Genomic DNA, 18,520 nt, shown 5'->3' with positions numbered 1-18,520 from the left:
TATATATATATATGTAATTTTCCACCAGAGTAGTACCTGATGAAAAGTTAGATTCAATGAGGAATACATCTTTTTGCCAGTGTTTTGCTGATGCGTTGCATTCACTAAAAGCAAACTCACAGTTCGGTGTGCACGGAAGCACGTTCATACAGGACTGTGCAAAAATACACAAGAAAAAGAACAAGCTGCATTCACTTCACTTGAGCTTTCCAAACAGCCGTCTAGTCTTGCACACTTCACCGTGGGATTAATGTTAATAGTGTAAACCTTAAAAGTATGAACATCTGCTAAAACAGAGAGGAAAATACTGCAATCACATTAGCTAGTTTCATTTGAAACCACATGAACTTGTGGGTTTTTTTTTTCTCTCAGAATCAATTGCAGGATCTTAAAAGGAATTAGTCAATGGCTATTTATGTTATTCTAGAAAAAAATCTTGGCTAAATCTAAAACGTTACAACTATTTATCATCGTAAAATATAATACATGAGGAGCATGCCTTATCCGTGCACAACGATTGTTTTCGTAGCTACGATGATGGTTGCAAGGTTACCATGCTCTGCGCTGGAACATGCGATCGATCCGGCTGAATCTGTTGTGCTCTACAAAGATGGCGCTTCGCTGCTTGACGTCTGGTTGTTGTCGTTTCTGTGCGTATATATATAAAAAAATATTTATTTTAAGCTATACAGATCCACGTCACAACACAGAAAAGATGAATTTAAATATCAGTTACTAATTGCACTTTTTAAAATTCAAATAGTCCTTTCGTTTGAAGCACTGATAAATAAAAACAAAGAGGATCATGTCTCATGTCAAAAATGTCTCTATATAGGGCGAGTTAAGTCAAGAAAACTTGACGGTGCGGAAACACACAGAGGATATGTATTGAAAAATGCAACAAACGCACGCTCACACAAATACACACACTACAGTATTTATACACCCCCATACCCACACACACCAACACGCAACCGCTTGTTACTAGTGTCCTCCCTGTATAGGATGTACACCGGTATCCATCATCTCACTGCTGTCCTAAAGGAAGGGTGGATGTGGAGGGTTTGGGGTGAAGTTTGGCACTGGGAGGCAGACCAGAGGTGGAGCAGGAGGAAGAGGAGCACGACGAGGAGGAGCACGAGCAGAAGACGGCGTCTTGATTGGCGGCGGGGGCAGCTGTGATGCTGGTGGCGGGTGGCAGCGCAGGCCCCGCCGGGGTTATGAGGGAAGGCGCACCGGACACCGAGGACTGGGGTCCTGACAGGAGCTGGACCTGCTGCGGGTGCAGGGGAGACGGGCTGTACTGCAGGGGTTGGTGGTGCAGATGTGCGTTCTGCTGGGAGAGAGGAGCGATGGGAAATTGCGTCGAAGGCGGCTGAGTTTGTCCACCGATGGTACTATATGAGGTGGGCGCCACTGTAGACATGCTGACTGATACTGGAGCGGTCAAAGGGGCTCCGGAAAACCAACCCGATGAAGCTATTGTCTGCAAGATACAAACGTTATTTACTTATTGTTCTATTTGTTTTATTACAAGTACCAGTTAATACATTCTCAGGCAAAAGGACACAAAAGCTGTCACTAGGGCGTGACCTTTTCAAAAAGGTACACTTTTGTACGGTTTATGTACACTTGAGGTACTAATATGTTCCATTAAGATACCAATATGGACTATTTGGGTACAAAGGTGTATCTTTTGAAAAGGTACCACTCTAGTGACAACTTTTGTACCTGAGAATGTACACAAGAATCCAAAAGTCTGACATTATATTGAAAAACAAGGATTAAAAATTCCATTTAAATTTGGAATTCTGAAAAATAAAAGTTTTAGGGATTTTGAAAAATATAACATTTCAACAAAATTAATTCACAAATTAAAATAAATTCATGAAATTGATCATGTGACTCTTTGTACAGACAATAATATTAAAACAAAAACAAACAAAAATGGTTTGTTACTTCAAATAAAATAATGGTAACCAAATTCGCTAACTGAAATGACATTAAAAAAATCTTTAAACTTAATTAATGCAGTCAAACAGTCAAAATCTAATGTAGGGCGGGACTTTATTCTGTCCATCAGGAATTGACTGGATCGTAGAACATGTTGACGCTTGTTACAATCATTTCATGAGTGTGACAGGTTGCAGGAGAGAACTAAAGCTCATCAGGCTGTTGGACAACCTTATTGCCCAGCCCTTGCATCTGTATGCGTGTCATTATTTTGTGTGTTGGTAATGTTTGCTTGAAAAAAAACAAAAAAAAACAAAAGGATTCTCAAATCACTGAGAGCATTAAAGTGTGCTTTTGAGTATTAAATGGTCAGCACAGCATTCATCACATTTACAGCACTAGCTTTAAAGCCATCACTTAAGATGATCACTGTTGGAACAGAAGAAGAAATGTTCTCGTTATTATGCAGAATCCACAGGTTTAATTGTCATGTTGTTGTGAAATTAAAGATCAGCCTGTAGCTGATTCTTAATGGTGTGCTACTCACTCCTGGGTGTCTTAAAAAAAAAAACAAAAAAAAAAAAAAAGGCTAAACAAGTACGATGTTGAGGATAATATTTTTCACAGTTATGTACTTTCATACTGTTATAAACTTTTTAATGTAGAGTGAGGATCGCCCTGTGAGCCTAAGCGCACAGTTTACATCAGGGGTCACCAAACTTGTTCCTGGAGGGCCGGTGTCCTGCAGAGTTTAGCTCCACCCTAATCAAACACACTTGAACCAGCTAATCAAGGTCTTGCTTGGTATACTTGAAACTTCAAGACAGATGTGTTGAGCCAATTTGGAGCTAAACTCTGCAGGACACTGGCCCTGGAACGAGCGTGGTGACCCCTGTAAAGTTTACATCATGCTGCATAATTTCTAATGAAAAAAAAAAAAAAAAAAAAAAGCATTCTATTAGAAAAAAAGCTAAATACAAGCACTTTTCACTAGTGGTCTTAAGGTGCAGTAATGATTACTACAGTTCAACAAATGTTCATGGGCAAAATCCAGTCATTTCAATAGAAATCCATGCAACCTGATTTCACAATGGGTTCAATTTGGTAACAAATTCACTGATTGTTGGTTTGAAAGTGACTTCTGCATGAGCAGCATGAATCACTAAACTAATCACTAACAAAACAATGGACTTTTTGTAGACTGCAAAATTTCACACAGCAACTTTTGAACACCACTGTATATAACAGAAAATATTTTAACCCATACAGGCTAGTCTACATATGCATGTTTGAGACATTTATTTCATGAATGCTTTACCTCAGTAGTCTGGCCCCAACTGCTCAACTCCTGCACTTGTTGGATCTGTTTGATTTGATTCAGTGAAGGCTTGGGCTGAACAGGACAAACTGTTTCTTTTGACCACTCATCAACAAGCTTATGCAGCTCATCAGTGAATGTGCTCTTTCTATTGGACGAACCCTGGGCTGAAGGACTCTGGTCTGAAAACAAAACGAGAGAATTGTTAAATAAAAAAGCCATTCCTCAGATCAGTTCTCAGCAATCACATTATTGTTCAAAAGTTTGTGAAAGAAGTCTCTTATGCTTGTTTTTGAAAGAAGTCGCTAATGCTTACCAAGGCTGCATTTATTTGATCAAAATACATCAAGACAGTAATATTGTGAAATATTATTACAATTTAAAATGTTTTAAAATGGAATTTATTCCTGTGATGACAAAGCTGAATTTTCAGCAGTTATTAAAGACTGTAATGTCACATGATCCTTCAGAAATCATTCTGTTATGCTGATTTAGTGCTCAAGAAACAGTTGTGTTGCTTAATATATTTGTGGAAACTGATATTTTTTTCCCAGGATTCTTTACTAGAAAGTAGAAAGTTTGAAACTGAATATATTTAATTTCTATATATTTTAAATAAAAAATATATACATGTTGTAACATTACAAATGTCTTTACTGACATATTTGGTAAATTTACTGCATTGCTAAATAAAAGTTTTTCATTTGTTTTGAAAAAGAAATTAATACTTTTATTCAGCAAGGATGCATTTACTGATCCCAAACTTTCAAACAGTAGTAAGCATGTTCTGTAGATTTATTACCTCTATTAGTGGTCAGTGATGGGGATTTCTCTGGCTTGCAGTATGAGTGAAGCCTGTTTTGCTCACCACCAGAGTAACTGCTAGACTGCTGAAGACTCCCTGAGTGTTTTAAAAATTACGAGAAAATTGGTACAAGTGAGTTATAGTATAAAAAACCAGCCTTACTCTAACTCTCCCTTTAATATGGTGGTACTAGTACCTTGGTGTGTGACTCCGTTGTTATCCATGTGAGAGTGGGGTCGGGGCCGAAGCTTGGCCTTGGCGGGCCGGGGTCTGCGTGGGGAGATGGCGAGTGGAGCGGCGGGCAGAGGAGAGGTCCGGGGCAGCATCATGGACAGAGGTTGCCTGTGGTCTTTAAGAGAGCGGAGCTGCCTGTACAAATCCTGCAGCTCTCTGTTCTGCTGTGCCTGCAGGGACACCACCTCTTTGATGTGTCTACAAAGATAAAAGAGAGGAAGCATCAGTACGGAAAGAGAGGAAAAGAAAAACAGAATTGCAGAATTCAAATTCTCTCACTTCTCTCTTAGCTTGTGGAGTTCTTTCCTCAAATCTTCATCCTCCACTTCGCTTTCATCATCGCTGCTGCCCAGGGGCGAGTGTGCGTGACTCCTGGGCGGGTGACTGGGAGCTGTAGTTCTCTTCTCGTCTTTCTCGCCATCTTTTGCTTTAGATTTTCTCCTCTCTCTCTCAAGGTCAGGTGACACGGGGGAGCTGTCGGTCAACTGTTCCTCTCTCTGTTCGGCCTGGGTGACTGAGAAACGCCCAACTTTTCTTTGCGTGATCCCTTGGCTTGGTGCTGCTTCCTGTGTTGGAAGGAGCTCTGCAGACCGGGACACTGGAATCACCTATGAGAAAAGAGAATCGAAACAGTTGATCCTTCACTTAGTGTAAATTATTAACAGAATACAGTACATATAACAAAAGACAAAACAAGTGTAAAATCCAATAGTTATGAAAACACTATCTGAAGTGTCATATCAGGGAAAAAAAGAAAGACTGATCTTTTGGTGCATTCAAGTCAAGTTGGAAGGATGGTGTTTATGATGTAAGCACATGAACACCAAACACCAAGCGCAAAGTCAGAATTTATCAAGTTTTTAATTTCAAAGTTTGAAGATTCATTTGAACAATCATGGCAGAAACAGATTTTTATTGTCCACATTTAACATTTACATACACTACCATTAAAAAGTTTTAATGTAATGTAGTGTATATATTTTAAGTTTTCAAAGATTTCAAATCATGCCCTTAAGAACTTTTTGTTCATCAAAGAATCCCCCCAAAAATGTATCATGGTTTGCACAAAAATATTAAGCAGCACAACTGTTGATAACATTGATAATAAGAAGAAATGTTTTTTGAACACCAAATCAGCATATTAAAAAGAAGTTCTGAAGTATCATGTGACACTGAAGACTGGAGTAATGGCTACAGAAAATTCACTTTGCCATCACAGAAATAAGTTACATATATAAAATATATTAAAATAGGATAAACATTAAAAATTAAAAAAAATTACTGTATTTTTTAACTAATAAATGCAGCCTTGGTGAACATAAGAGACTTATTTCAAAAACATTTAAAAAAAAATCTTACCGATCCCAAATCTTTGAACGGTAGTGTACATTTTCAATTATGAATGTTGATGCTACAATTTCATTTATTCATATTTTGTGTACTGCTGATGCAGAATACGGATGAAACTTTCCAGAAAACACTACTTGGCTAGTTTTTTAAAGTGACAAATTTGTGTGACCATACTATTCCACAATTAATTTCTTTGTCACAATATAAATCAATTTTACACTCAATGCACATCTTTTTAATTGGTCACAGTATAACAAAAAATCTACCTTTGACAGATCAAATAGTGTATGTGGTTTTGTCTCAACGTTTACAGTTCTTGTGCAAAATGAGGCTACTCTGTACAGTATACAGTGAGTGAATGATGACGGTACCTGGAAACGGCCTCTGCGTGAACATGGTTGGTCATTTGTAGATTCCTCCCTATCCTCCTTCATCCCCTGGCTCAAGTTGCCATCTTATGAAGAATAAAGAGAGAGACGCAAAGACGAGGGAACACAACGACAATAGTAAAATGAAATGAGAACATACAGAACACACAGTATATTTGGTAGAAAAAAAAAAAAAACAAGCACACAAACACACAAGAGACACCACAGACACAGAAAGTTGGCATTAATAACTAAAGCACACAAGAGATCTTTGACTAACAAGCATCCATGCATGTTCACGTGGTATTATCATAGTCAGCATGGCAAATGACACCATCACTGGCAGTCGGTGGACATGAATACGAATATGATTGTCGTCTCAAACGCCATGCTGAGTGGATGCAGAGTGTGATGGGGAATGGGTGTGGGGAAGGGTGGCAGGGAGCAGCTTTAACAAACAGTAAAACCAGTTCAGGAAAGAACAATCTCTGTAGTACAACTTCTAAAACATTAGAGAATAATTAACACAAGTAATATGCCCCCATCCATCCACACTCACACGATTGCATTCATCTGTCAGATTCTAATATCACTGCCTAGAGAGCAACAGTGATACCAGTCAGCATGTGTGTATTAGCTACATCTACAGTGTGTTCAGAGTGTGTATACAGAAACACTGCATCATTCCAGGGACTATTTCTAGGTGATGATGGTCCTAAGGTGCCTTTCATGATGCACGACCATATATACACATATGCATGTTGAACACGTACAGTCTGTTAGGCTTAAACTGCAGAAAACTATTGCTCTATTGTTTTGGACTGATGCTACAATATATTACATTTAGGTTAGTATGTTAGAAATGGCATACTAACGTATTATTCTATAAAAACTATATTAAACTATAAAAATGCAAATTTTCAGTTCAAAAGAATAAAAATACAAGCATTAACTATTTTATTACCTTTTAAAACATTAATGTTTTTCTCAATCTGTCATTTCTAGTACAAAATTAGAGAATTTAATTTTATTTCAAAGATGCCACTGAATGTATAGCATTCAAAAGTTTAGGGTCTGTAAGATTTGTAAATATTTCATATATGCTCATTAAGGCGGAATTTATTTTACCAAAAAACAAAACAAAACAGTACAATCATGAAATATTATTACAATATATCTATTTTGATAAAGCTGAAATTTCAGCAGTCATTACTCCAGTCTACAGTGTCACATTATCCTTCAGAAATCATTCCGTATTCAACTACACTGATTTAATGTTCAAGAAATATTTATTTTTAATTAAGAAAATATTAAAATTATATCTAAAATAATAATTACATATTGTATAACATTCATCTTTTTATTATATTCAATATATTCTTATCAGGGTTTCTTGATGAACAGCATTTCTTTGAAATAGAAATATTTGGTAACAATGTCTTTACTGTCACTTTTGATCAATTCAATGCTTTGCATAAAAAAGTATTAATTTCTTTATTAAAAAAAAAAAAAGGCTTACGGACCCCACACTTTAGAATGGTAGAGCAACATGTAACAATTGTGAAAAGTTTTAAAACTTATCAGTGTATGCTGTGTACTGTCACACTACTTTTAAACAAAAACTGCAAAAACAGCAGTATGCTAGTACTCCATTCCAAACATACCCATGGACATGCAAAAAATATAGAAAATAAAACCTTCCAAAAATCTACCCAGGTAGGAAAGAACAGGATATAATCTAAAGCTCCGGGAGAAAATTAAAATTATGTTCATATGAAAAATGGACGGCTAACATCTGAAAAATAGCTGTTTGATATGCATTGGAATGACTTCCTTGCTAAAGCTTCAGTATTAATGGTGCATACAAATATAAATTCTAAAATGTCAAGTGGCCAGATAATTTTTTTTAAGAAAAGTTTGCAGCTGTTATATTTGCATTCACTTAATTAGAATGAGCATGATTAACAAAATGCACTGTGGCATCTAGTTTCACACCTCTTCAATTACTAAACAAATAAACAGGTGCAAACTTCAAACTCTGGCCCATGTTGCTTGTAAACAAGTGTGCTATTTTGTGATTGCAGGTGCTCTGGGTGAGAGTGAGGCAGGATGCAGGAAGGTGAGGGGCGCGGGCACCACAATACTGCACTGCATACGGTGGGACTGGAGACTCAGATACAGGTGCAAGGCACAAGGGTCATCCATCTTAGTTTCTCTCCTCTTTCTACACTCCTCTGTTCTTACCCCTGGGTAATCCATGCAGACAAAACAAAAAGGAGGCTACAACATAAACGTTAATGTACAAAAGAGCAATTCAGTTCAAACAAAAACTAAAGCAAGAAAAATGTATGGCTAGGTGATGTAATGATTTCAGTACAGACTAAACACAGCAATGAACCACGTCACCACAGAAGAACTATTAGGATTAATAATTAATTATTAATTCTAACAGTGTTATTACAAATTAAGAAATCCCTATCTAGCAAGGTAAGAGTCAGCTACATTCATTTGGCTACATAAACATTTGTTTTAGGTTAGTGCCCACCCACACCCCTCACTCGCTCTCTCTTGCGCGCTTCCTGCAGACACTACCTTGCTGGACTCTGGGCTTCTTGAACAAGCTGGTGGAGTGGCGCAGTTTGCACGCCCAGCTTTTGAATTTGCGAGTCCAGGATTTCTTGCTAACAGGATTTCTGATACTAGGACATGTCAGGTTTAGGCCAAAATATCCACCTCCTTCATTAAGCTGCTGCTGTTGTTGTCCAGGCCACAGGGGGACAGGCGGCTGAGAAGAGGAAGGCAACAGAACATCTCCAGGGGTGGAGCTTTCAGTGAGGGAAGGGGGAGCCTGGACACCACACATGAACAAGAGGAGGGAAACAAATTTAAGATGTGTGTGAAATGGCTAAAACTAATAAAAATAAATGACATCATACTTTTAGCAATGTATTGTGCTGTTTGACGTCTATACCCTTTAAGAAAAATTCTAATTGTTTCTTTTTTTTGTAGGTAATTTTTTTTTTTTTTGCAAACAAACATTTTAATTAGTTTTTTTTGTGTGTGTGTTACCCTGACATTTTCTACTTTATCCCCCTGCTAAAACCAAATGAATTTTAATACAAAAATTTAAAAAACATGTTCACCATAGAAGAGGTGTATGTATGAACTGCATTTTAATGAATTTTTTAATAAAATAGACTGGGACAAAAAAAAAAAAAAGCGTCATGTCACTGATCTGTTTTTGTGAGATAAACACACCCTACTTACACTTACAGATGATTCATTGAGCACTTTCGGGGATCCAGGCTCCTGTGGAGGGGAAACGAGAGAGCATGGAGGGGATGTAGAGGGGAAGGATGAAGCAGGCTGGCGTTGCACAGCAGACGGGATCGTCTCCTCCTCACCTGCTCTCTCCCACTCTCCATCCGGAGAGGTAGAGGAAGAGCGAGGGGTGGTGGAAGAGCTGGAGTGAGGGGAGGTGTCTGAGGAAGTTGCAGGAGGAACGGAGAAAGTGTTGGGGTGCTCTGAAATCTCATCAACTCCGGTGGAGGCCGCAGCAGATCCCGAGGTAGAGCTGGGGGCAGGAGCAGAGCCGCTGGTGGAGCCACTTCCCAGTGCTGCCCCACTATGTTCCTGATACAGAAGATTCCTCAGCTTCTCATCCAATGTCTTGATCCGGTTGTCCACAAACTCGATTTTAGGTGGGCCTTCGCTGTCTGACTCCACTACTGAGGAGGGCTGGGCTGGAGAGGGCGTGAAAGTGTGGGCGAGGGCAGGAAGAGCCGTTTCAGAGAGTAGCAGAGGTGGGAGAGAAGTGTCCGAAGAGGGATGGGGTGCGGCGGAGTGGCTGACGGTGTCTTCACCTGTGGACAGCTCAGACTCCGACTGCTGGATAGACGCCTGCTTCTGCACAGCCGGAGGCACTGCGGTTTGTGTCATAGGCGCCATATCATGTGGTACCTGCTGAAGTAGCATCTGAGTTTGCTCACTAGGAAGCTGCTGCGGGATCACCGGTTGAAATGCAGAACGAAGCTGTTGGGGATCCTGGGTCTGGAGGCCATGCTGTGGATGCATGGTCAGTATCGCTGTGGTTTCTTGAGACACATACTGTTCTACCTTGTGCTGTTGGATTTGCTCAGCAGTGGCTGTTTTAAGGCCGTGTTGCTGCAAGGTCTGTTGCATTGCCAGCTGTTGAGATTCAACTGGTACTTGTTGGTGAGGAACCTGCTGAACTTGGGCAGCTGGAAGAGCTCCCTGCGAAAGTACGGTCTCCATTGGCAATGGCTGTGACAGTGTTTTTGACTCGCTAGACTGGAATGTAGGTGGCTGCGGAGCGACCTGGTGCATTGGCTGAGGCATAATCTGCTGTTTCTGAGCTTGTTCGGTGGTGGCCATTGCTGACTGTAGTGTCTGGGTTTGTTGAAGTACATCTGTTGTCTGCAAGGGTACCATTTGGGTTTGTGCTAGAAGTTGCTGTGAAGGATCAGTGTGGGTCACCAGCGACGCTGGAGGGGTCCCATAAGTAGATAAGGTAGAGAGGGGCTGTTCAGCCTCACCTTTAACTGCCACTTTTCCTTGGTCCATGCTGGAGACAATGAGGGCTGCGACTGCAGGGAAAGGAGCAGCAGAGGTGCCGGAAGCCATGACAGGGATTGGGTCTGCAGGCAGGGTAGCAGAAGAGACTTGCTCTGCTGTTGGCAAGGAAGCGGGTGTTACATCTTTTTGGGCAGCAATGGCCGAGGCTGACATGGATGCAGGAGCTGATACAGTAGAGACTGGAGGAGAGGACGCAGACAGTGAAGAACTTGGGGAAAATGCTATCCCAGCAAAAGACTCTGAGCGCTGAGGGCTCTCATGATCTGATAATACATTAGACAGAGTAAAATATTCAACAGTTGTCAAGACAATTAACAATATTCTTATTAATTATCATAAATATATCTATTTTAATAGAAAGCTAACAGTAGAAATGTTCTCAATTCATTGTAGTTTGGATTATGTAGGTAATTTCAATATCAAATTTCACTCAAGGCCAAAAGTAATGTGTGTCACAGTGAATTTTCTACCTTTCGCTGTTTCTGTGGACTTGGGAACTCGGGTCTCCCCCACTGGAGGGGGAGTGGAAGCTCCCTGGTTGGAGTGTGAGTCACGATGGCGAATGGTTTGGTTAATGAAGAATCGCCAGCGACCCACTGGGGAAGACTGAGGGGCTGAATCCACTTTGGAAAACGGGAGAATAGCACAGAATTATTTATTTTACTATTAATGGTAACAACAGTGTAAAATAAAATGAATTATTTATTTTAATCAAGATAAAGATATACCAAAGTTCTAAAGTTAGTGCAACTTTACCCCTTCCCAACTTTATTCTTCTGTTTTATTTGGGAGAAGATCAGACTGATTAACTCACTTGTTGCACTGGATGGGGTGCTCACATGGAGTTGCTCCAAGGACCCAGTCTGAGACAAATAAAACTTTAAATTATACTGTAAATAAAACGAACATAAACTACCATTCAAATGTTGGGGTCAGTTTCTTTTTTTAAGAAATTAATACTTTTATTCAGCAAGGACAAATTGATCAACTGTGACACTAAAGACTTCTATTTATAAATAAATGTTATTCTTTTGAACTTTCTATTCAAAGTACATAAAAAATAATAATACTTTGTTTCTTTCATAAAGTTAAAACAAAAAATAACAATTAGAGATGCACCGATGTATCGGCCAACAATCGGTAGCAGCCGATAAAAGCAATTTTTCTTTCACTATCGGCCATCAGGGCCGATTATATCCTGTCAATCAAAAGGGGGCGGAAAAACGTGTCAGACTGATACTGTGAGTGAAGAAAATCTGTTGAATTTAGGGCTGTCAAAATTAACGTGACAATAAGGCATTAACAGTTTAAAAAAGCGGCATTAAAGCAGGCTATATTTGACCAGATGAATCACCCGTAGTTCAAGCCTGCATTGCCAGATCCGGCGTTTTTCTCTACACCAAATATTTGTAGCACGCCTCGCATCCAATAATCACAAAGAGCTCCGTGCTTTCTTACTTGTAAAAAGAAACAAACTCTCAGCTTTCAAATCCTGTTCATTCTATCACGAAATACAAACAATGAATGCTGTTTTGACGCTTTTAAATGTAACGTGACAGATCGCTATTGCACCTCAGTTCAAGTTCAAGTCTCTTCCAGTTTAATAAGTTATAGCGCAAAATACACATGAATGTACATCATAAGATGTTGAAAGATACAGTATGGCTTACCAAAATGTATCATGTCTGTCTAATGTAATCGCTCAATCAGTGTTTCAACCACGGAAAGATACCAATAAAACAGATTGTGAACAGTCCGTTTTGTCACTTAACGTGACATTTACCTCAGCAAAGTTATTCCGCTGTTCACAGTTCATTAGTTAGCTATAAAACAACACTGAAGAGGAGCTTTTTACTTATAATTATATATGTATGTTTGAATAAATCTGGCATTAAGGTATTTATGAAGAAAAAAGGAAAGTTTATGTTTAAGTTTATGGTAACAAAAGTGGTTAACATTCAACCTGTTCTTTTTCATCAGTATCATATGTGATTTGAATTTTGTGAACGGGAGTTCCACTTTTGCTGTGTTATAAGCCGGGCTTCGGACGCTTTCACTTTCGAATTCGAATTCACGACCGTCACTTTTTACAAGAAAAGATAATTGTCTGTTTTGCTTACATCTTCACTGTTTAAAACTAAAACAAATGATTGAAATATGTATTCATTGTTATTCTTAATTGAAAAGCACAACAACAATAAAACAGTAGGCTACAAACTAACTTATATAATTTAATTAAACTAAAAAGACGAGGCATGGCATAGGCTACACCAGAACATTTAGCAAACACTGAGGAATCAAATAAATAAAGAACATTTAAAAGAAAGCCTCCATAGCGTAACGTGAGATAAACAGCAAAGACAAAACCAACATGTTCACCTTCTCTGGTTTAAGAAGCAGTCTTTTATTTTTTACTTTCGCTTGAAAACCAAATCCTTCGTCCCGTCCCGTTCCTCAGTATTCGCGTAATTTTTGCCGCTTGTGCTGAAGCAGCGAGTATACACCAGCCTCTGCTCCCAGAGAGCTCGCATTGAAAGCGCCTCTCTCACTCTCTTCACGTGATCAGAAATCTTACTCCTGCTGCACTGTGCGGCGGCTCTGCAGCGCACGCTTTATGCATGGAGCAGAGCAGACTTTTTTGAGCAGCGCAGACCATGCACAAATGCAAACACGTCAAATTTTAATGCGCACATAACTATCGGTATCGGCCGAAATCATTCGGAATAATCGGCAGAAAAATTCAGTATCGGTGCATATCTAATAACAATAATAATAACCAGAACTACATAAAGAAATAGTTTATCCAAAAATGACAATTTCCAACAACAATACAGTTTTGAATGATAGACCTGTGAGTGAGTGCTTCGTATTCCTTGAGCTTTCTTCACTATAGCTCTCAGCTCCTCAACAAATTTCTCTTTTTCAGGCTCAAGGACAAAATCCTCCTTCACCTACACAAAACATGTTAAGAAATTTACTGGTGTAGACATACTTCTATAGCAAAAGCCAAAGGTCAGGATCAGCTATCACAAATTCTCTTAATATGTTTCTCAAGAAGCAAACGAATCATTCTAGCAGCTGAACATAATTCACCATACAATCTGCAATGTCCTCTGGTGCATCTCCTTCAATGTCAAACTTGAAAGTGACCATCTTGTTGCTGTGAGTCTCCAACTGACACTCTACCATGTTGTCCCCTGTGCCTGTGACCTACAACACAGAGAAAGTGTTTATAAGATTATTCAATTTATATTTACATAAAAAGTGAAGTGCAGAAAATATTACAAATGTTGGGATTTACATACCTGCAACATGCTGAGTTGAAAATGAGTTTTTTCAGCTTTTTGACAGGATGATCTCCTCTGAGATTTTACCTTATCTTGTTTTCCACTGACCCACTGCAATTGGGCCTCATCTCCATTGGCAGGAGCAGAGCTAGATTTATAAAATATTTTAAATTAAATCACAGATCACATTGTTAAATGTATTACAAAAAATAAAAGAAGAATACACATAAGTGCTTACCCTGATAAGGAGGCCCTATTGGCAGACCAATTTAGGCTCTCCTGTTAAGACAGAGGAAAGACAAACAAACAAATACACAAGAACAGCCACATACCAACAGAAAAACAAAAAGAAAAACAAAAGACAAAAATATCAGTTACGTAATGACTTGTACAAATAATAATAAAATAACATTTAAAAAAATCCATAAGTAAAATAGCAAAGTAAGTGCAAACCAAAAACAAAACTGTCCTTAATTTGAAAAAATTAAATTGTAAGTTTGGTTTAAGTTTAACTTTGGTTTTGCAGGTGTTAAAAGTGTTAAAAAAAAGTAGTTGGTCTTGCATCTCAAGTTAACAGAGTTAGAAGAGATAGATGTTTGTATGCCTTCTACCCTTATTAACATGTTCTGCAGAATCCTCACATGCACATAAATGGGTCACTTTTACATATTGCCATATTCGCTGGTCAAAAATGTTCACTGCTATCGTGCAACACTGTATATCTGAAACTAATTTAATGTGCTTTTGTACCTGAGCAATGCCCAGCAATGTAGCGTCACTTTCTGCCAGCGAGGTGGTGGGCAACACAGATCCATTAGAGTCATGGGACTGTGAAGCTCTGACAGGTGGGGAAGCAGGGATCATATCAGCAGGCCTTGTCTGGGTTAGCTGTGCCTCTACTGTAACAAGAATTTCTGAAATTGGGACAGATGGTTGTAGGGCTGGGAGTGTGGCAGACGGCTGTAGGGAAGTATGATATGGACTTGGGGGGATCTGTGATGGAATAAAGGCAGTTTGGGAGTAAGAAAGCTGCTCAAAACTCTCAGTAGCCTCTATGTGGGTCTTTGCTTGTGAGTTTGAGTGTGCTTGTGACTGCATGCTAGTCTGCGTGTGCGCTTGAGCGGGAAGGGATGGTTTCTGCTGGTTCTGTGGGGAGGGTGGTGGACCTGAGACCACCTGACTGTACAGTGGTACCGTTCTAGCTTGGGTCTGAGGTACCCGACTGGGTGCAATGTGAATCGGGAGCATATGTTGGAGTACTGGTTGAGGCTGACTAGGTTGTTGGTGGAGATCTTGTGGTAGGATAGCATTTGGTTGCAGAAGCTGCTGCACAGGTTGGGCTTGATGCTGATGGTGGAGGGGTTGCTGTTGCTGCACATGGTGGGCTTGAGGCAGCTGCTGCTCATACGGTTGGGCAGCCTGAGGTTGTATCAGAGGCATGGGCTTCAAGACTGTCTGCATTGAGGCCACACTGACTGGTTGCTGCTGAGCTTGGATAACTTGCGGAGCCTGGGCCTGCATTTGAGATTGGTTTGTCTGTTGTAAAAAGCACTGTGTGGATGAAGTGGCCATTGGGTTGATGGTAGGTGCAAGTGACACAGGAGACAGTAATGCTTGCTGATATTGCTGCAGAGGCGGCTGTTGTTGTTGTTTCACAGATTGTGTGAGGTCTAGCTGAACAGACTGGATGGTTTGCGAAGCGACAGGTGCTTGAGCATATTGTGTGGGTAGAAGGGTAGAAGCAGCTGGGCCTGTAGCATGCACAAGAGGCGCAGGAGTAGCTAACCCTACTGCAACTTGACACTGGAGAGAAGCTGCAGCTTGAGGTGGTACCAACTGAGATTGGGAAGGAAGGGTTTGCCCTTGTGAGACCATTTGTGTTGGAGGCGGGGTAAAGGAATGAATGGGCTGTGGTGTAGGAACTTGTGTTGGAGATGTAATTTGTTGGGTTGGTTGTGGAACTTGCAGCTGGCCTGCTTGAATATGGCCTCCCATTGACTGTGGTGCAGGATGACTTTGAGTCTGCAAGGGAATCTGACAATAAATCGCAGGCTCCCCTTGACTTTGGATCTGAACTTGCGCTGAAGGTTGAGCTGACATCTGTGGTGGTACCTGTTGCTGGATTAGTACTGGGGCTGGTACTTGGCTAGGTATTTGAGCGCTAATCAATTTTGGTACTGCTTGAACCAGGGTTGGAACTTGTAACTCTACCAGAGATGGTCTGTGCGATGCCTGGGGGAGGACAGCTTGTTGCTGCTGAATCAAGACATGCTCGGTTTCTTGTTGAGCAAGAAGAGGCTGAGGTTGTGGGGGAATCATTTGTTGAGAGTGCTGTATTTGACTAATCTGCTGGATCGTCTCCGGAGGCTGTGCTTTCACTAGGGTTGCTTGCTGTTGTCCACTGTGATCTGCCAGAGGAGCACATTGCTCCAAATGTTGTTGCTGTAATAAAACTTGTTGCAGTTGTTTTTCGGATAGTTGTCGCTGTAATTTAATCTGGTGTTGTTGCATCAGGAGATGTTGCTGCATCTGTGACTCTCTTTGTTGTAGCAATGTCTGTTGTTGCTGTCCGGTCTGTTGTTGAAATATCTGCTGTTGCAATTGTTGATCTGTCGGCTTCTGTAGTTGCAGCTGTTGTTGAAGAACATGTTGCTCTATCTGCTGAGACGGCTGCTGCTGGCTTAAAGTTTCTTGCTGTTCGATTTGTTGTTGCTGTTGCAGCTGCAGTACTTTTTGCTCTAATTGTTGCTGCTGCTGAATGAGTGCTTGTTGCTGCTGCTGCTGTAAAAGAGCTTGCTGTTGCCCCAACTGGTGTTGTTGCTGCTGCTGTTTAAACAAAGCCTGCTGCTGCTGTTCTAACTGTTGCTGATGTAAAAGAGCTTGTTGCTGCTTTAATTGGAGTTGCTGCTGTTGTTGTAGCAAAGCTTGCTGTTCCAATTGTTGTTGCTGCAGAAGAGCCTGTTGTTGTTCACGCTGCTGCTGTTGCAATAATGCTTGTTGCTGCTCCAACTGCTGTTGCTGAAACAAAGCCTGTTGTTGTTGTCTTTGTTGTTCTACCTGTTGCTGTAAAATGGCCTTTTGCTGCTGTTCTATTTGCTTTTGTTGTTGTAACGCTTGTTGCTGCTGCTCAATCTGTTGCTGTACCGCCAAGTTTTGTTGTTGCTGCAGAACAATTTGTTGCTGCTCAACTTGCTGCTGTTGTGGTGGCTGAATATAAACTTGCTGTTGTTGTTGTTTCTCCATTTGACTTTGCAAAACAGCTTTCTGTTGCCGTTCCATTTGTTGCCTAATCAGAAGTTGCTGTTGTTGTTGCTCCGTCAATTGCAATGGCTGCTGGATTGTTTGAAGTACTGGCGGCTGTTGTACCAATGTCTTTGCCATGTTCTGCTCTTGTGATTCAGACATTTGTTGCAAATAAACTTGCTGTGCCTTCTGTTGCTGAGTCTGATGCTGATATTGTTCCATTGGGGGTTGTTGTACTGACACCTGATGCTGTTGGGGTTTGCTTGCAGGTTGTTGTATGTACACTTGCTGCTGTAGATCACTTTGCTGAGGGTTGGTCATTGTTTGCTGTTTCTGCTGTGGCAATGGGATATATGGCTGCTGAGAAGCACTGGAATGTGGCGGCTGTTCCTGCAGAACCACCTGGGGTTTTTCTACATGCTGTGGCTGTTGCAACAAAACTGCCATTTGTTGAACATGGTCCGTTTGCTGTGGCAACAACACTGTCTGGTGCTGCTGTATTACATTTGCCTGCTTTTGTGGTGTTGGTTGCTGAATGTTCAGTTGCAATGTTCCGGGCAATTCTGACATCACCTGCTGTTGCGTCTGAACAATAGTTTGCTGGGGCAAAACATCAGTGGGTTGTACAGAACTAATAGAAGTTTGGGTCTGCATAGGTGGCATGATGTGTCCTGCTGATGCTATAGGTTCTCCAGCCGGGATGGAGGAAGTGAGGACAGTCATGGGTGCCTGGGGTGATATTGGGGGGATGTATGACTGTGACTGTGCAAGAGAACTGTGGGGAGTGGAGGCGTCAGTGGGTCGGGAGTGTAACATTTGTGAGGATGTAACATCTGTTGAGTATTGTGGAAGGGGCTGGTGGGGAAAACATATTGGGATATTATTTGGGAAGATTGGACAGGCCAGAGCATGGTGTGGGGAAGGAGGTAGTGGTGGGAGGGAGAAAAAGAGAGAGCAAGAATAAGCATTAGTGCAGTTCATTAATCATCCAAAGGAAACAAGACATTATGGAAAGCGAATGATATGAAACAAGATTCCACATGTGGAGTCATCATTAGGTTATTTTTAGACTGTGTTCATCCTACGATCAATGCTACTGTTTTTTGATTATATGTCTCATCAGATCAGAGGTACTGTAGCCATATTACAAGAATGAAAGCCATTAAATATGGAGTTTGGGTTAACCTAGTCCACCACTAAAGCTGTACCCTAAAGGCCTATTCATACTGAATGCAATTTTGCTCCTCAAAAAAAAAAAAAAAAAAAAAAGGGCCAGCTGAAAACAACAATGCATTCCTATTGGTGAATATTGGCCAATAGGAACTGCATTATATAGAAATGCAATATATTAAATAATAATAATAAT

At 40.5% G+C, this 18,520-nt stretch overlaps 1 protein-coding gene across 1 annotated transcript in view; it reads right to left on the bottom strand.

The window, feature by feature from the left end:
* Window positions 1–18,520, bottom strand: part of LOC306860919 (uncharacterized protein) — a 63,586-nt gene that overhangs the window by 1,216 nt on the left and 43,850 nt on the right. Inside the window, exons 11-25 of the mRNA XM_079402943.1 lie at window positions 14,662–18,009; window positions 14,150–14,190; window positions 13,930–14,059; window positions 13,718–13,834; window positions 13,474–13,575; window positions 11,439–11,487; window positions 11,095–11,247; window positions 9,296–10,803; window positions 8,762–8,876; window positions 6,032–6,114; window positions 4,590–4,918; window positions 4,273–4,508; window positions 4,074–4,172; window positions 3,272–3,453; window positions 2–1,486 (exon numbers count right to left, since the gene is read on the bottom strand). Of these exons, the coding sequence (XP_079259069.1) occupies window positions 1,028–1,486; window positions 3,272–3,453; window positions 4,074–4,172; window positions 4,273–4,508; window positions 4,590–4,918; window positions 6,032–6,114; window positions 8,762–8,876; window positions 9,296–10,803; window positions 11,095–11,247; window positions 11,439–11,487; window positions 13,474–13,575; window positions 13,718–13,834; window positions 13,930–14,059; window positions 14,150–14,190; window positions 14,662–18,009 (6,951 nt within the window). The 3' untranslated portion in view covers window positions 2–1,027. The remainder of the gene's footprint in view (window position 1; window positions 1,487–3,271; window positions 3,454–4,073; window positions 4,173–4,272; window positions 4,509–4,589; window positions 4,919–6,031; window positions 6,115–8,761; window positions 8,877–9,295; window positions 10,804–11,094; window positions 11,248–11,438; window positions 11,488–13,473; window positions 13,576–13,717; window positions 13,835–13,929; window positions 14,060–14,149; window positions 14,191–14,661; window positions 18,010–18,520) is intronic.

This window comes from Barbus barbus (assembly GCF_936440315.1).
Source record: "Barbus barbus genome assembly, chromosome: 41".
Lineage (NCBI taxonomy): Eukaryota > Metazoa > Chordata > Actinopteri > Cypriniformes > Cyprinidae > Barbus > Barbus barbus.
This window is presented reverse-complemented; position numbering and strand designations above follow the sequence as displayed.